General features: G+C 44.3%; 3 protein-coding genes and 1 long non-coding RNA gene across 5 annotated transcripts; all 4 read right to left on the bottom strand.

Annotated features, from left to right (window-relative positions):
• Positions 1–174: 174 nt before the first annotated feature.
• LOC146232984 (PML-RARA-regulated adapter molecule 1) lies at positions 175–3,909 on the bottom strand. The gene is made up of 13 exons (XM_084690026.1): positions 3,255–3,909; positions 3,080–3,170; positions 2,497–2,552; positions 2,389–2,405; positions 1,954–2,006; positions 1,739–1,758; positions 1,574–1,622; positions 1,360–1,382; positions 1,110–1,231; positions 628–790; positions 503–533; positions 367–401; positions 175–291 (listed from the first exon to the last, which is right to left on the bottom strand). The coding sequence occupies exons 1-13, from the start codon at positions 3,907–3,909 to the stop codon at positions 263–265; spliced, it is 1,344 nt and encodes a 447-aa protein (XP_084546152.1). The 3' UTR covers positions 175–262.
• Positions 3,910–4,823: 914 nt separating this feature from the next.
• Positions 4,824–9,065, bottom strand: c24h5orf34 (chromosome 24 C5orf34 homolog). The gene is made up of 11 exons (XM_084690577.1): positions 8,688–9,065; positions 8,357–8,446; positions 7,970–8,248; positions 7,619–7,866; positions 7,436–7,537; positions 7,136–7,274; positions 6,718–6,809; positions 6,170–6,239; positions 5,961–6,055; positions 5,813–5,859; positions 4,824–5,535 (listed from the first exon to the last, which is right to left on the bottom strand). Exons 1-11 carry the CDS (start codon positions 8,889–8,891, stop codon positions 5,291–5,293), a joined length of 1,611 nt encoding a protein of 536 aa, XP_084546703.1. The 5' UTR covers positions 8,892–9,065; the 3' UTR covers positions 4,824–5,290.
• Positions 9,066–9,154: 89 nt separating this feature from the next.
• On the bottom strand, positions 9,155–14,556 carry paip1 (poly(A) binding protein interacting protein 1). 2 transcript variants are annotated; one of them, XM_084690579.1, is made up of 11 exons: positions 14,128–14,556; positions 13,262–13,416; positions 12,793–12,990; positions 12,545–12,657; positions 12,273–12,384; positions 11,864–11,989; positions 11,646–11,752; positions 11,319–11,436; positions 11,118–11,172; positions 10,921–11,002; positions 9,155–10,438 (listed from the first exon to the last, which is right to left on the bottom strand). In XM_084690579.1, the coding sequence occupies exons 1-11, from the start codon at positions 14,321–14,323 to the stop codon at positions 10,351–10,353; spliced, it is 1,350 nt and encodes a 449-aa protein (XP_084546705.1). In that variant the 5' UTR covers positions 14,324–14,556; the 3' UTR covers positions 9,155–10,350. The 2 variants fall into 2 exon arrangements, with proteins under 2 accessions (XP_084546705.1, XP_084546704.1); XM_084690578.1 differs by having other exon boundaries at positions 13,250–13,416; positions 14,128–14,555.
• A 740-nt stretch (positions 14,557–15,296) lies between these two features.
• LOC146232981 (uncharacterized) lies at positions 15,297–16,522 on the bottom strand. Its single transcript, XR_014742229.1, has 3 exons — positions 16,444–16,522; positions 16,245–16,355; positions 15,297–15,534 (listed from the first exon to the last, which is right to left on the bottom strand). It is a non-coding gene; the product is annotated as an uncharacterized LOC146232981 (long non-coding RNA).
• Positions 16,523–17,533: the final 1,011 nt, after the last annotated feature.

The raw sequence follows: 17,533 nt of genomic DNA, 5'->3' as shown, positions 1-17,533 counted from the left end.
TTAGAAGAACAGTGTATTGTACTGTACAAAGAGATTTTGCAACAGATTTTGATATAACCACTGAAATCAACAGTAAGAAGGACCAACTAGAAATTAGTCTTTGAAACTGGAAGTCACTTTTTATCTTGAAATAATGTAAGTAAGTAAATATGCATATTTAAATAAATGTATAAATAAACATAAACCACTTATCTTTATTTTTCAACATTAACATACTTAAGTGTGTACAACATTCTTGGTCTCCTTAATCTTTTCTTGTTGCTCAGACTTTGTCATTATCATAGATGCAGTCTGTAAAACAGAACAAAAGTCAGTATATGGGCTCGAGCTTACCATTTCCAAAACAACCATTTTTAGAATGCATACCTTCTCCAATATCGTCATAAACATCCCCAGCATCCCTAGACAAATATAAATATGAACAGATAATTGGCACCAATATCCAATGTATGTTCATGTAGGCACAGCAGTGTGTGTTGCACAAGCAGCAACAAATACTCACTGAGCAACATGGGTTGTTGAAACATATCCAACTGGACAAAGAGAGACACGTGATCTAATTAGCATTGCTCCCTTCCACAATTCCCTATTCTAATCTCCAATTTGATTATTGCTGAGACATCTTACATTTCCCTTCGTTGTTTCGACCAATCAGCACGCCTTTGTCTGGTCTGACAATGACTTTTATGACTTCTCCTGGTTTCAGGTTCAGGTCCCTGGTTCCCCATTTCTTGGTGAACAAGGGGGTGACGATAGTGACATCATACAGAACCTTGATGTCCCCTTTAAACTGAGATCAGGATGAGAAAAGGAGAGCATAGGGAAAGACTACTCATCTCAGGACAGGGAGAAATGGATTTTAGGAAAGCAATAGGGGGCAACAGCAGGAAGACTCATTGAAATCCTGGCAAAATTCAAGATATCTCGCCTTTGCTGTTCCACGACTGGAAGGTGTTCATGCAGAAAAGCACTTTTACCTATATATTAACTTATATATGATGACCTCTAGGGGAGTGTGTGCAACGCACGCCATGACCTGTGATCTCCCCATATTAGGCCCAATCTCAGGTCGGTTATCTTCACGATCTGGCCACAGTTGGAAAACTCACGTGAAACTTCTTCCTGAATTCCTTCTCCTCCTTCTCAAATTTCTTTTTCCTTTTGGGGTCCATCTGTTCAACCTTCCCTTTCGATATGAGCGATGCCGACTCTACATCGTCATAGAGCTCCTCTATGGGGCACACAGACAAAGACCTAATTTTAGCAAGCCATACAGCACATGTTACCAACGTACTTATGTACAGTAGGTGGTAATGTGTGTGATATAGCAAGTGAAAAGGCTATATTATATGTATTTACCTATAGGGGGTGGAGGGGGAAATCTGAAAACATAAAGGAGACATTTAAAGAAAAGATTAAGGAATGGTATTGTTTATGGATATTTTTGCATGGAATATTGCCTTTAAAAACACAGAAAGACTAACTGTGTTTAGGCTGCAGTAACAATGCTGCTCCACTAGATGGTAGTCTAAGCACACAAACAATAGAGGTTGTCATGGCAAAGGAAACACACCTGAAGAGATCTTCTGCTGGGCCTACATCACTGTAGACATCATCACCAACTGTCATATGAAAGGGAGAAAACAGGGTTGAAAATAACCTGTTGATGCTGGTCCATTTTGTGAATGGCTTGGGAGTGAGTCATGGTGTCATACTGGCATTGGGAAGTGAAGCTTACCAATTTCACCCTCGAGTCCGCTGGGGGAAAAAAAAAAAGTTGGATTCCTTTGAAAACAGATTTTAATGGGATTTTCAATGACAACATTACAAACATGATTACAATTTAGAGATTCAAGTGAATTTAAGTTGAAATAAGATTATTTCAGAGCTGCTGAGAAGGAACTGTAATAAAACTTCTCACAGATGAATATTACATAAACTGACGGTTTTTACCTGCAGGTACCTACGTCATCATAGACCTCGGGCAAGTTCTTAACGCCTGACTCCTGTCCAGGAAAGGACAAGACAAGCTTAACATCAAAATCATAATTTTGTTTATAGCATCTACATCTAGTGGGAAAAATACAGAATAATAATATAATCAGAGTCATCAGAAATAAACTCTAAACAAATGACATTCTTCTTCATAATTAACTCGTTATCTATAACACACAGAAACACCCACAGACACACACACTCTTAGCAAAACTAACCCCTGACTTACTTTAGTTACACTTCCTAATTTTTTTTCATTTTGTTTTGTATGTTAAAAGCATATACTGCACACTTTATACCACTCAGTTTAAATCACTATAATCCAGCAAATATTCTGCTATCAGATAGGTAATTGTTGTTGAGTGCATGTAAAAGTAAACTAAAATAATTTACCTTATTACTGGAAGACCCTGTAAGACAGTTCATTTACAATGAATTTAATTTGAATAGACACATAACATTTACTGTGCCATGGATGGATAGATAATATTAATTTGACACCTAGTTGAAGTAGAGAGGTGGGATCATCATGGCTCTCATGCTCAGGCAGGGGGCTCCTGGTAAAGGAGAACATGGACACATTTCACATTTTAGTCATTTAGCAGACGCTCTTATCCAGAGTGACTTACAGTAAGTACAGGGACATTCCCCTGAGAGGAATAGGGTGAAGTTTTTTCACACGGCGGGGAATCTAACCGGCAACCTTCTGATTACTAGCCTAATTCCCTAACCACTCAGCCACCTGACTCCTACACAGATAACCATACAGTAAGGAGGACAGATATGGAATGTGATCACTGACACATTAAAGCAGAAGTTTCTTGATAAGAGAAAAGCTCCAGGTATTTTCCCCATGACAGCACGCGTGGCTTGTTAGGGTCTGCGATGGGGCACCAGGTCCTGACACACTCAGTCCACAAACTAGCATCTGCTTCGGACCCCCATTGCAGTAGCTGTGATGTGGGTGGTCTGTACTCAGATAAGGGGTCAGTTGGATGAGCGGTTAGGGAATCGGGCTATTAATTAGAAGGTTGCTGGTTTGATTCCTGGCCGTGGATAAATAACTAAATGTAAATATACTCACTCAGCCACTGATGGGCCGGTGTAGGGGGCAGGGGCTGGAGGGGCACTTCTGAGAAGAGTCACAGGACATCCTGAGGTCTCCAGACAGCCACCTGTCATGCCAAACACATTTTATTCTAAAAAACACCCGTAGAGCAGGCTAGTTTTGCTTTCAAAACATAATTACAGTATCTCACCGTCTTGCACTTTTCCACTTTGCTGAAACCTCTGTAAGTTGATGTGTGGCGGTCTGTTGGGTTTCATCGGGGGGTTCCCCAGGGTGAAGGCATCAGGGACAGTCTTCTTCTTAGGTGCAGACGGATTGTCACTCTTCTGCTGATGAATGAGACCCTCCCTGCCTCCGGACCGTCCTGGTGCAAATGAAGGTTTCACGGCAGCCGGGGGTTTGGGAGGAACAGAGTGGATGAAGCTGGTTCTGAATGCCCCCCTCGCAGCATGGCCCCTGCCTCTCCCTCCTCCCTGCTGGGGCTTCAGTGGAGCCTGGGGGGTTGGAGGTTTGGGGGTTGGTGGTGTCCAGTGTTCTCCCTTCTGGATCTCCTGTCCCTGCTGTGCCTGTAGCCCAGACATCAAGGAGCTCTTCTGTATGGGGGTGAGGGGCAGTTTAAGGGCTGAAAGTGGAGGTTTGGGTTGAGAAGAAAACCCAGGCTTCCGAGTTTTAGCATCCTGATTAGTCTCTGTAAGCTTAGGCTTGAAGGGTGGTGGTTTAGGCACAGTGGCTTCTGGACCTTGTCTCACAGGAGTGTCAAAAGTCCTCCGAAAGGCAGGCTTGGATGCAGGGGTTGTGGCGGTTATTATGGTCCCCATAGATGGCGTTTTCTTCAAGTTTTCCATTTTGACAAGGGGCGAGGAACCAGCAGAGAAGACAGAGTGAGTTGACAGTTTTTGCCGAACACCCTCCTTCTGGATAGGGCTGCTTACTGTGTTGAAGTGAGCCATAAGACTCTTTCACGTCTTTTTGGGCCTGCTGCACACAATTAAACATATTAACACACAGCAACACACATCTGCGCGTGCAAATACACAACTGATAACTGATGTCTGAACCTTGAGAACAAAGTATTTAGCAGAGTTGTTAGGAGGATGTATGTTTAAGTGTATACATTGCAATACAGTGCACAACATCTCACCAAGACACATACCTCCACAGAGCATATACGGGGATCTTATTGTCTTACCCTGTTTGTGCGTTGTCTGTCTACGGTCCCTGGCTGTCAACACAGTGCCACTTCTAGCATGGCCTTTCAGACCGTCGCTACTCTACTCACACAGGAACTACCCAGAGCTGTTCAGTCTAATTAAATAAGGTGTGAAAAAAGAAGCTATGTTTTTGTGATGGCGAAAAGGTCTACAAGTAAAGTCTATTTAAAGTCTATAATCAGAGTGACATTTAAGGCATTTCGATGTTCAGACCACAACCAGTTTGAGGCTTGTTCCTTCTCAAGAGTGTTATGAAGCGACAAACTAAACAGAGAAAAAACAGCTGAATGCATAGAGATGTCTCATCATAGACTTGACTGTGTCCCTGTGTGTTCATGGGGTGATGTGATGTACAAGAAAGAGTTCAGACTCACCATTCTTTCCTTCTGAGGCACCACAACGGCAGTGACAGACAACATCAGAGCCTCTCACTCTCCACCGTTTCCAAAGCAACAGCTCACCAAGTGCTGACAATTCAGCACAAACGTCCGCACGAAGAAATGTGCTCAACAGCACAGGGCTGTCCAAGCACACGACACAAACAGATCTCGAATTCAAGTTTTTATTTCACATGACTCGCATGATCCACGCTTTGCGAGAAAACACAGTAAGAAAAGACGGCAACTTATTTATTTTAAGAATATTGATAATGTAAGTTGTTCAGAACTTTGTGAGAACAATTGTTCTCGCTGAACTGTGAAGAAACCACAAACTTAACCACAGTAGTGACGGGGTTGTTACTAGGCCAGACTGAGAAGGGCGTCAAAATGTTGACGCTCTTCAACACTTCTCTTTAAAAGCAGTTAATCATTGAAAATGGAAGTGCTTATAACACACTCATAAACCAGCTCAATGAAGGTCCAAGGGAGGCTGGGTGGGTGGCAAATGAGTCTTCTCGCCTCTTACAGGCATCAAAATTGAAAGGTTATGTATCTGGGTGTTTTTTTTTTTTTTTTTTGACAGTGCCGCCTCATCTCTGAAGTCCAGGGAGTCTTTGCCCGAGGTAGGGCTGTCTCTAGTGGATGACTGAGGGGGCTGACAGGAGCCTGTCAATGTCCTGTATGGCCCTGCTGGTTCTCTGCAGGGCCTCAGCGATGCTGCTTTGGGTGATGCTAGTTCCACCAGTATCCTGGAGGTCTGTGGAGCTCTGGGTCTGGGCGATGGCGGGTGCCCCAGGAGCGTGGAGTTCTGTGAGGCCAGCGGCCGGGCCTTGCGAGGCCCTCTGGGCTGGCAGTGGGAGTTCACTGTTGTCAAGTAGGACTGGATCCAAGCTGTTAAAGAATCACTCTTAATGTCTAATTCACAGAGATCAAAGCATGTGGGTCAGTACTCATCCTACTTTAGCTTTCTATCTTGACTCACTCTCACACACACACACACACACACACTTTTACCCACTGTAACTACAGTTTGAGCATCTACTATTTTGAGCCCATGACTCTGATCCCTGATACAGTCATTTTGTGCTTAAATGAAGATAAAAAGACACTGTCAGAAAAACACGCAAGTAACCATGACTACCCATAACAAAGGATACAGTTGAAGCGCTTGATCTTCTCCAGCTCTGCAGCAACAAAGCTTAGCCTGAGGCAGGAAACACAGAGCGACAGAGCTCATTCTGAGAAACAATAACTTTGAGACACACACACACACACACGTTTCAGAGTCAAGCCTGGGGGTCTCACCCATGCTGGGTCCTCTCTGTTGCCTTAATGTGCTCAGGGTCTGACGAGTGTCCTGTCTGATCACCACACACAAACATGGGGGAACTGCTCTCCAGCTTGGTGAGGGAAAGCATTATAGAGGGAAAGCAAGTGAGAAAGTACAATACAGGAATGATGAATCGATGCAAGCGTACCCTACAATGTGAAATAGACAAGACGCATCATCTGACCTTGCGTAAACAGCTGGGAATAGCGTTCAGCTTCAGTGAGTGTCTTGTCTGGGCGTAGCACTTCAGGATCCTGTTACAACCAGTCACGAAGATAAGCATAAAGTTAATGCCAATGATTTGGTCTACTTGGGGCCTAGTCAAGTGTAAGAGACATCATAAAGGACCACAGGATTTACTGTATCAATCTCCAAACAGACAAGCAACGGATCACGTCTCTTTGACCTGTGCTGTGTTTCTAGAGCGCTGTTTTCCCAGTAATGGTGATGCTGTGATGGTGAACTGTGATGATGAACTGTGATGGTGAACTGTGATGGTGAACTGTGATGCTGTGATGGTGAACTGTGATGATGAACTGTGATGATGAACTGTGATGGTGAACTGTGATGATGAACTGTGATGGTGAACTGTGATGGTGAACTGTGATGATGAACTGTGATGGTGAACTGTGATGATGAACTGTGATGGTGAACTGTGATGGTGAACTGTGATGGTGAACTGTGATGCTGTGATGGTGAACTGTGATGATGAACTGTGATGATGAACTGTACCTGCTGGCGCGGGACACAACGGAGGCCACAGAGTAGCTTTGTCTGGGCTTCTCTGGAGGAATGCTTTTCAGGTGGTAGGTGATCTGTCTTACCTGGAGGAACATACCTCAGAACGCCTCAAGACGTATTCTCACCAATGTGGCGTGTGCATTGTGTTGCTATAGGGTACTCATTCATTACATTTAGTCATTTAGCAGACTCTCTTATCGAGAGCAACTTAAAGTAAGTACAGGGACATGCCCCCCGAGGAAAGTAGGGTGAAGTGCCTTGCCCAGGGACACAATGTCATTTGGCACGGGAATCGAACCTGCAACCTTCTGATTGGTAGCCCGATTCCTTAGCCGCTCAGCCATCTGACCCCCATTGTTGTGGTGCTATAAGGTACAGGGCTGATATGCCAGCTTGTCACTTAGCTTACCTCCATATTCACAGTCCCAGTCCCAGCCCCAGCCTCTGGCCTGTGGTGGGTGAAGTAGCTGGATAGGGCACCATTAGACCTAATGACTGAGCCGTCGCCAGGGGAAACCTCTATGACTGGGATGGCTTCATCCATTATTCTGGACCAGGGGAAACACAAAATGGGGAAATGGTAGGGATAAGATACAGTATGTTTGGTGAAAAAAAAAATCTAAACAGCTGTTTGGTATCACACAACAGTCCAGGATAACAAGATAACCTTCTGCAGAATAATGTGACAGACACAGTGGTGATCCAGTACCTGAAGAAGACTCCTTGACACCAGACAACTTTAAGCAGATCTGTGGGAAGATCCTGTTCTGGGTCCTGCTCTGTCAGTCCCAGGGAGTTCTTCAATTTCCACCTACACACACACACACTCTATAATTAAGTCTAACCTTTTCCTGCTGAAGCACCAAGCTCGCTGCATGTCAAGTCCATCAACCTGTGCTGGTGAGGGGAGGGGCATCTGAGAGGCAGTGCTTGGGGCAGGGTAGATCTCCTCCCCTCTTCGCTGGACGGGTTTGGGACCTCCATGGTCCTCCGTCCTCCTGGCTCTCCCTCCAGGCCAGCTCCCACTCCACAGGAGGCCCAGTGGGCCAGGGCCAGGCCCAGGGGGTAGGCCCACTCCTCAGGAACACTGCAGCACGAGTGGTGCTGGACCACCCTGCTCGACTGATACATCCCTGCTGGCTAAAAATAGAATAATGCAGTATACCAATAACAATCCAATGCAGTACTGTGATTGAGGGGGAGACCTTTGTTGTTGTTTTTTAGCATTGATAGGTGTCTTTACCTTTGATTGGTCAGCTCGGACACCCCCCTGAAGAGAATCAGACCCTGACCCTGGGGAGGATCCTGGCTCTAGGTCTCTGGCTAGGCCTCTCTGCTCCTGGATCCGGTCGCGGCTGAGGCTGCAGGTGAACTCCACTGAGAACTCCTCCCCAGAGGCAGCCAGTATCAGGCAGGCTCTCCCCTCCACTGAGTTTACCCTGGTCTCCCCGCCAGGCCCCTGCACAGCACCACTGGACTGGGGGGTGGGCCACTTCACCTCCGGGTCCACACTGAAGAACCGCTGGGAGGGGAAGTCAGGATAATGACGGTGGCACGTTTGAGAATCTGGTCATGTGATTTGTTCTTTCCTCCAAAAGGAAACAAACAGAACGGCCGATGGGCTTGTTACCTCTTTGTCGGAGTCGGGGAGGAGTTCTTCCGGGAGGTAAGGTTGTGTGGCATACTTGTTCCTGAACTTTAAAGCCTGCAGTAGCAACCCCTGCAACAGCAAAATGGTCAAAACATACGTGATGGTAAACAAGGCACAGAATCATGTTAATTCCTTGTTAACAGATTGAGTAAACTGTTCAAATTCAGGCCTCTTGAACAACATGAGATTCATCGACGTCTTGTAGATGTTGTGGCTGTCGCGATATGCCTCGAATGACCTATTCTAGCGTGTTGAATCATAACTCATTTATTCAATTCGCTCAGACAGCAGCATCTTCTACTCGTTATACCTTGTAGTTGCTGATGGCGAACCGCGTCCTCTGTCGGACTTTCTCACCGGACTGGAGGGGGTGTGCCGTGGGTTCAGGTGGTTTCTCAAGCACGAACTCAGAGCCACAGGGTGCCAGATGTAACCGGGAGTCATCTCCGTAACGCACGTCTACCGATTCATCCTCGTACATGATCATCAAACTGACCCCAGGTAAAGCGGCCATTGTAAATCAAGTCAGTCACACAGAACGTCAAATAAACACCATTTGTCAATCCAACTTGATGTTTACACTTTAAAGTAATTTCCTTGCCATCTTGCAAACAGCCTGGTTGTCAACAACAACCTTCCCGCAAGGTTTTGAACTTGACAGTCTTCTTCTGTTTAAGTGAACAGTTTGCTGGAAGCACACGATCGCCCTCTAAAGGCAGGTTTAGGATCCGAAAATGACCAAGAAACAGGCCACACAGATTTCAAAAGAGACAAGTCTCACATTGTAAAGGATTTATTGCAGGCAAACAATACTGTAAATAATATGTACAAACTATAAAACAGAAGTTCCTTTGTATGGGATCCATAGATGCTGGTAAAAACAAATACAGCTTTGGAGTAGTTTAACCAACAGTTCCTGTTGTCACTGACATTAACAGTTTGAACAGCCAGGATCTGTTGGTATATCAACAAACAATTAATACAAAATCCACCCCTGAAACAAGAAGTTGACATTCCTAAACAAATAGGATGCCAAGCATTTTTCTAAAAAGGCTAATTTGATCCTAGAATATTGAAGGAAAAGGTAAAACATCCTTGAAGTTTGAACATATTTTAAGATGATTCTTGACAATCAGTTTGTGGCTACCTGCTGGCAAACAGTGTATTTTTTTGTGTTAGTTTCAAAAACCCATCCTCTTTATATGCATAGTCTGCTCTATGGTGCCTAGTTGCCAAGATGAACGATACATCCACGCTCTGACAGATGTCCTCAAAACTAAATGGATTTGGATGGCATTGTGGCATGTTCAGTAGAGCCCAACACCAAGTGTGGACATTGGAGAAATATAGAAATGTACCTTTAACTAGGAATCTATACAGGAAAGATTCCATCTATTGTTCTACCTCCAACACCCAGCATTGTGTTCTACTCCTGCATACAGCACGGGGTGGCCCTCTGCTGGTAAGTATGTACTCTCATTGATTACACAGTCAGTACAGCAATCAAACTACACACGTGATGACACTGAGCTGACTATGCAGATCAGTTCAGTCATTTCAGTTTAAAATCTAGAAACTCACAGCACACACAGTTTCCTCCCTGTGGCATTTAGACTGACTGAGAGGGAAGAAGTGTTTGTTTTTGTCAATGAAAAGAGTCCAAACTGAAGCAGAAAACAAAATAATTGTACAGCACCCATAAAATGCAAACTCAAAATTGTCTTGAGGAACTCGTAAGATTAAAGGATCCAGTTGATTGTCCCCCATCTTCCAACTAACCCAAATCCAACAACACCTGAAACTGGGGTACCAGGCAAGGCAAACTATGCACAGGATTTCTAATTTAAAAAAAAAGAAATTCAATTAACAATTTGAATGCTAGTTCTCTTTGTTCTTCCCAGTAGCAAACATTCCGGAAAGGTCAACACCAAGGATACTGCATGTGCCTGTTCAGTGTCTCTCAACTTCCCCGCTCACTGTTTTCGTTTCATTTCCGATTCTAGACAGAACTTCTCAAAAGCTTCCTCAATTTCAGGGTCCATCTCGTCCTCGTCGAAAAGCCTGCAAAAATATTTTAAAGAAATTGTTTAGTGTACAGAACAACTTAAACCACAACAGTTGAAAGTCCCACACACAAAAGAGTGAGGCATAAACGGGTTGCTAGGGGCCACGGCAGCTGAAACACCTCTTTGCTGACTCATCTAAATGGAAGGCTGTAGCTTCCCCTGTTGCATTGTGGGACAGACAATCCCCTCCAACTGACTGAGGTGTCCAGTCGAGGGGCCCCCAGGTCAACAACCTTGCACTGACAGGTCATGTGATATGGGGCAGCGGGGGCAGCAGCTATCCTCGGTCTATCCCCCATATCTTTTTTGTACGGGTGACTGCCTTTTATCAACTGGTATCTGCTCCGCACTAAAAATGCATGAAAACAGATGTGATCGAAAAGAGGGTGGGTACGTCATAGCTGAGAAGTCAATAGAAAGAGCAAAGCCTTCAGGTAACATCTACGTTAGAGATGACTCTCAACCGGTTAGACTCACGAGTCACTCCCGTTCTCCTCGTACAGATCAGGTTCTTCCCAATCTCCCCTGTCCAAAATCTCCTGGTATTTTTCAGAGTATTCTGAAAAGGAATAAGACAATTGTGTGGAGGGTTAGTGTCAAGGCTAAAGCCACGTTCCGTAGCTTTAGAAGTTTCCAGAGTGCAGAGAGCCGCGTGTGCATTTTGATATGCTCACCTGGGTCAGCCGCTGTGAAAGGAGTACCATCTGTAGTGTAGAAGGTGGGTTCATTCTGAAGAAGAAAAAAAAAACACACCACAAAAAGGAAATTTAAAAAAAAATCGTAGCTTCAAATAATTTAACTGTCGTAACCGATATAAAAATCCACAGAGGATGGTGGCAGTTCTCCATAGAGAGAACAGTCCAGACTGTAATCACCATGAAGTAGTTGGGGTCGTTGTCGGGCGTGGCGTCGCTGGCGGCGGCAGCCCCGAGGACACGCCCCCAGTTACTGGACCTCAGCTCAACCAGTCGCAGCAGCATCTGCTTCACGTCCCTGTGAGATGCAAAACACACAAACACACACACGGTTATGGACTCGCTTACGCTGAATGTCAGTTGAAAGGGTTAGGTGACGTGGTGTTCCCACCGCACACTTATCAGATCCCAAACACTAATTTCCTCAAAGCCACACACACACACACACACACACACACACACACACACACACACAACCCTCCACATCACATCACACACACACCCCACCTGCTGCAGGTGGCATCTAGGACAATGTTTTCTGTTCTTTGGATCAGCTGGTCCATGTCTGATTTGCCCGCTTTCTTCCATGTGTCCTCCAGGACTGAGCCCGTCAACTGAAGGTCACACACAACCACACATTAGTTTGGCAGGCAAGCATTAGGCTCAATGACTTCCTACAGAACCCTGGTACGGTCTGAACAGGCTGGGCTCAGGTGTTCTCTCACCTTGAGCAGTTTGACCGCGCAGATCAGGTTTCCGTCGACGGGATTGGAGAACAAGGCGTTTATCAGCTCCTTCAGAGCATTCTGCAGGACCTCCGCTCGACACGGAGGCCCCTTCGCACTCTTCACCTGGAGGGGGAAACACACAGATGTCAGGTGCCTGTTCTCCTACCCTCAAGTACTCGAGTGCTGTAGAACGTTACACGCGATGTGTGATGTCATGTAGGTATTGTAACGTATGTGTTTCTTTCATCTAAAGTAATGTATACAGGGGAATTTCAACATGCAACCTCTTGATCTGCAGCCATCCGCTCTAACTACTAAGCTATCCCCCCATCCCTGATAGAATGTTCATCTGGTTAGATGGTAGGAGAAGTGGTTGTCATGAGAACCCTGACCCGGGCCTCCTCACCTCCAGGTTGAGGTAGAGCTCTCCCAGGAACAGCACGTAGCAGTGAAAGCTCTTCTGGGTCTTCTCGTTACCCTTCACTGCTACATCTCTCTGCTCGTACTCTGTACGGCACCTGCCCGAGGGAACGAGATGCGCAGAGAAGGAAGCAGTCAGACAAACGGATAGGGGAGAAAGTGCGTTGGGAGGTTTGCAGTCAAAATCTGAAATGATTTGAAGATTACATGAGAAGTATATGCAACACAAGCACACTTTTTTTTTCTCCCCAAACGAACCTTTTGAGGAGAAGTTGCCGGAAGTTGCCACTGGCAGGACTGATTGTAATATTATGAGACAGGTAGTTACAGAGTCGAGCTCCTGTGTAGGCAAAGTTTGGGATGGCGGTGGACTGCAAAACAAAGACACGAATTAGGAGTCGAATGATGTGAACTTAAAACAGTCTTCTTTGGCTTTAAAGGCATTATTCAGAAAACCTTTGAAGTTGAGAGTGTGTGAGAAAGAGAGGCGTTCTAGCATGGCCCACCTGAGTGTATATCAGCTCCACTAGATCCTGAAGCAGCTCCTCCGTGGTGACCCAGGAGTTCAGCATGTAGGCGATGTGCTCCACATCCGTCTCAAAGGACCCCGGAGAGGAACTTAAGTGGGCGAGAAACTCTTCCACCATGTCAGAGAGAGACTCTCCCCCATAAAACCCATCACTACCATCTTCCCAGACAGGCTCCTGCGATAGGAAATAAGATTGTAGAGTGATGAGCTTGGACATTGCTACTGTAGCTCACTTGATAAGACAGCACATCAATTCCTTATTGCTTTCTGGCATGGTTACCAACGTGACCTTGTTTTAAAACGAGATCGATAATGTCGAATTGATATGCTATATTATGGATCGCAAACGATCTAGAAAAATTGGCAAACGTATGTAACCAGCTCCTTAAAAATCAGGACATTTTTGTTTCCGCGATATTGTCATGTAGGCCTACCTCGTCATATACCTCGTACTGGCTGACTTGGCTGGTGGTTGGAACAAACTCTTTAGCGTTAACCGACAGGGTAGATGTCTTCACCAAGTCCACGTTGCGCCCCTGCGATGCTGGCGTGCTGTTGTTGGTGTGTGTAGCTGGGTGATGTTTGCCTGCTCTTCTGCCATCTGGAAACACAAATATACACCCTGTTCATGAATATTGTCCATTTAAATTATTTATATTAGCTCTAGTCATACCGTAGGAACATCCTACAAAACCTGTACAATGCTGTTGAACTGCTTTCTTCCTGGGCCAAATTATCTACATTACTAGACTTGCTCTTAAAATAGAGGTTAAAGTTAAAATCCAACAATACCCGTTATAATTGAAGTGCTAGAGATCATAAATAGAGTATCTGACCTAGTTTCTTTAGAGTGCTTAATTTAGAAGCTGTCTCAACGTCTGCATTAGCAAGCAGGTTCATGTGACATTGATACAGTAGATAGCTCTAGCCTAATTAGCTTTGTGCTTACTGCTAATGCTGGCACTCGCCATCTGACACGTTCAATTTCTAAAAGGCTAGGCACTAGTTTACTCGTTGGTAATGTTGAGGCGGCACTTACAGAGCAAATTAATATCTAGTTATGTAAAGAACACGGCGTAATTGCTAGTAAGCTAGCTTGCTACAACAAAGTTAGCTTGTCTTCCCAGATAGAGCTAACTAACGATGAAATATGAACGCGACAGCTGGACAATTCATGCTCATTTGGGGACGCTAAGCTAACCAGCTAGCTAGAGTAGTACTAGCAGGTGACAAGCTATGGTTGGTTGTTGACATGCACCACCCAGCAACAATCGGGTCAAATACGAAATAGTCTGACAGCAACTCTTCTTACCTCCGCCGATTGCATCGCCACCGATGCTAGTGTTGTTCTCAACCAAGGGTGGCGAAGTCCGAGGCTGTCTCAGCGGCTCCCGCTGGTTGAAAACATAGGTTTTGGTATCCCCATCGCCTCCACCTGCACCGGTTGACTGTTGACGAGTTCTCCCTGCCCCGGGAGCTCGGTCAAAATTCTCAGTCATATTTGACATGGCTTGTTTGGTGGGGAGGGGGCAAGCGCGAGGGGCCTGTGAAAGGCACGACTCACAACAGCATTCAATAAAAAAAGTAGCTGACGGATTTGTTTAGGTTTCTAGCTATTATCCGTTAATATACGGAGGAAACCACCCTCTACCCTATCACGCTTTCATATTTACACTTTCTGTTTCGAAGCAGGGTGAAGCTAGCCTCAGTCAACCTCCTTTCCGGTTGATTTTATAAATATATTTCAAAATAAAGGTCACGAGACGTTGAAGGCGAAAAGTTAACTTTCTTTCCCAAAAATGGTAGTAAAATAAACAGATTGCAGTTACCATAACATAAACAAGAAAATACAATTATGTTAAAGCTAAAGAGTAAAAATATTCTGGCTCAATTACTGAGAGAAAAAATAGCTCTTTGCCGCCATCAGAATATGTAGTGACATTGAAACACATTGGCACTATAACAAATTAAAAGTTACCACCATCCCGTATATATATATTTAAAAAAATGAATATGAATAAATGTTATTTGAAAAAATGTAGGGGTGGGGGTATCCGTGGGGGTAAAGATAAACGTGCATTTATTTGACGAAAAAAACATTACCTCCTCCGAATTACTATTTTATTTATCTTGGAGAAGTTCACCCTTTCTCACAAATTGAAGATCTCGGACTGCGTTAGCATGTCTTAGGCCATGCTCCTTGTTATAACGAATTGGCAAACCTGACATTTATTTCACGATATTCTTATTTCGACCGGATATTAACACATACAGCTATATCCTAAGGGGGCCACTTCCTTCAACAACAAATCCGATTATCCCCCTCCTCTATACCTCAACAAGATAGCGACCTCAATGGACAGGGAGTGATAGAGCAACCAATAGTCGCAGTCCAATGAAGTTGTGATCAAAACAGGTCAACTGGCACAACTGGACAAGGTCTTTCGAGGAAGTAAAGTAATTTATTAAAACAAAGCAAACTCTCAAATCGAAGGATGGGGTGTGAAAATCAGTTTATCACTGACGGAGTGATTGAATAAATGAAAGTCAGTTGCAACTATAAAAATATATCCATAATCAAACCAAACTTGTCATATGGGGGAGATAGTCTTCCGGAATGGTGCAGGCTAATTTAATGTATCTCTGGACCCAGGTGTGTCTCATCAGCACAGGTGTGCCGCATTAGGACCAACAAACCTCCCAGCTTGGCGCACCTTCTCTGCAACCAAACAGAACAAGGAAAATTGACGTTTCATTATTACCTCGACTCGTTTCTTTTTTTTATTTTTTCTTGCAGTGCAAAGCTTGTCTCTAGGTGGCAGAACAGACCTGCAGTTGTGATAAGGAACTTGAACCCAATACTATGAGCACATTTGGTAAGAATAGCACATAATGTGGTATTGGATTGTAACATATTATAACTTGAATGTCAACTTAAGTAATAACACACAATGGATTTAAGTATGTTACCATCTGTGAGTAAACTGTAAACATGCCTCCAACATATCTGATTCTCAGTGGTGAATTCAGTACATAAACTTCTGATACATTCAGTTGTGCAGCCCAAGACTCAAATCAAACAAAGAATAATTTTCAAGCACGATTGGATGTATTTTGCCCATGTTTCCCTTTTCAGTTGCCCTTGTCCCGTGGTTCTCAACCCTGGTCCTCAGGTACCACCTGTCCTGCATGTTTTAGATGTTTCCCTGCTCCAACACACCTGATTCAAATAAATGGCTCGTTATTGAGCTCTGTAGCCTGGTAACGAAGATGCATTTGAATCAGATGTGTTGGAGCCAAGAAACATCTAAAACATACAGGACAGGGGTGCTCTGAGGACCAGGGTTGAGAAACACTGCCCTAGCCTGATGCAAATGTGCCAAAGTTAAATGTAAAAGAAAGCTTTCTTCAATCTGCCTGCACACTTACTTTCCCACACATACCCGCAAACACACAAGTTGTGCTGTACTTGGCTTTCATGTTAAAAAACAAAAGTGTATTCATCCATCACAGATCAGCGGGGGCCTGCATACTCTGTCCCTGTAGTGGAAGGCAGTTAAATCAATGCCTGATTAATAATTCTGATTTCACCACTTTTTGGCCAAGCATTATTATAATCACATTCTACCTGGGCGTTGAATAAAGCATTGTTCACTGCAGGCATGACATCTTGCTCTGGCTGTCTAATGTGGTTTCTTTCTCCTGCCATTTCCCACCACAGTCAATCTTCTTCCTATTTATAAGCCATGTGGTCATTCATTATTAGTTGTACCTCCCTTTTTTTTGTCTTTCTGACAAGCATTAGTTTCTCCATGTTTCTGCTTACAGCTGTTCAAGGTCTCTGGAGAAACTAATGAAGAAAAGTGTCTGCGTAATTTATCTCTTTGCAGCCATGTGGTCAGCAGGGGCAAAGGTAAGGTTTCTTGTGAGACAAATATAACAGTTAATGATGTGTGCTGTGCTTGATTACTAATTAAACATTATTGGCCTTGGATCATAATTCTCAGGTTTCTTCTTAATAATGAAATGTAGGAACTACTGAAAGTCTGACAATATCAATACAACATAGCTTGCAATCTCCCGTGAAACAAACCTGTCATTTATCTGGTTCACATTTTGCCCTGGGGGGATAGGTAGCAGGACTTTCCCTTCAATGATATATGTGAGCCCTCAAACCTATGATTACAATATTATCACAACTTCAGAATCCATTAGATTGAATCTAAGTGCTTTTTGGGTCCTTAGATTTCTTCTCTACCATTGGTTGGTACAAAACCAAGGATGCTGGAGGCTTGAGACACAAAGGCCTTTAGTGGCAACAAACCCAGAGTATTCTCAGGAGTGAACACTCTTAGGTTATAAGGAGTTGGGGCAAATTTGCCCTTAGTGGACTCTACACTAGGGCACACAACTCACTATGAATATACAAGAGAGGAACCGTTTTTCATATAAAAGAAGTGCTTGGTAAAGACACCTGAGAGGTTATATACTGCCCACGGCAGGGTGAAATTAAACGCATGGAAATGTAGTAAGAAAGACATTTGGGATAGCCAGGCCTTTGGATTTATCCGTCCAATGGGTCTTTGCCTAATGTCCTTTTGTGCTGGCGGCATATTGAAAAGAGGAAAGAGTATGGAGAGATAATCAGCCGATTGAAAGGTCACGGAAAGTCAAGCAGGCCCTAAGAAGGCTTTGACTCTGCAATTCCGATAAGATAT

Source organism: Hypomesus nipponensis, chromosome 24 (assembly GCF_054491055.1).
Source record: "Hypomesus nipponensis isolate SF chromosome 24, ASM5449105v1, whole genome shotgun sequence".
Lineage (NCBI taxonomy): Eukaryota > Metazoa > Chordata > Actinopteri > Osmeriformes > Osmeridae > Hypomesus > Hypomesus nipponensis.
The sequence above is the reverse complement of the archived record's forward strand: the minus strand, read 5'-3'. Positions and strand labels throughout refer to the sequence as shown.

Excerpts from the sequence above, each read along its gene's own strand:
- paip1 (XM_084690578.1), bottom strand. The coding sequence starts at position 14,323 with ATGTCAAATATGACTGAGAATTTTGACCGAGCTCCCGGGGCAGGGAGA. Across the intron at positions 12,385-12,544 it reads CGGCAACTTCTCCTCAAAAG|GTGCCGTACAGAGTACGAGC; the intron begins GTTCGTTTGGGG and ends TCCCTCGGGCAG. Across the intron at positions 11,990-12,272 it reads AGCTCTACCTCAACCTGGAG|GTGAAGAGTGCGAAGGGGCC; the intron begins GTGAGGAGGCCC and ends TTCCCCCTCCAG.
- c24h5orf34 (XM_084690577.1), bottom strand. The coding sequence starts at position 8,891 with ATGGCCGCTTTACCTGGGGTCAGTTTGATGATCATGTACGAGGATGAA. Across the intron at positions 6,056-6,169 it reads TTCCCAGCTGTTTACGCAAG|CTGGAGAGCAGTTCCCCCAT; the intron begins GTCAGATGATGC and ends TCCCTCACCAAG. Across the intron at positions 5,860-5,960 it reads ACAGAGAGGACCCAGCATGG|GCTAAGCTTTGTTGCTGCAG; the intron begins GTGAGACCCCCA and ends TTCCTGCCTCAG.
- LOC146232984 (XM_084690026.1), bottom strand. The coding sequence starts at position 3,909 with ATGGAAAACTTGAAGAAAACGCCATCTATGGGGACCATAATAACCGCC. Across the intron at positions 1,232-1,359 it reads TCCCCCTCCACCCCCTATAG|AGGAGCTCTATGACGATGTA; the intron begins GTAAATACATAT and ends TGTGCCCCATAG. Across the intron at positions 402-502 it reads TCAACAACCCATGTTGCTCA|GGATGCTGGGGATGTTTATG; the intron begins GTGAGTATTTGT and ends ATATTTGTCTAG.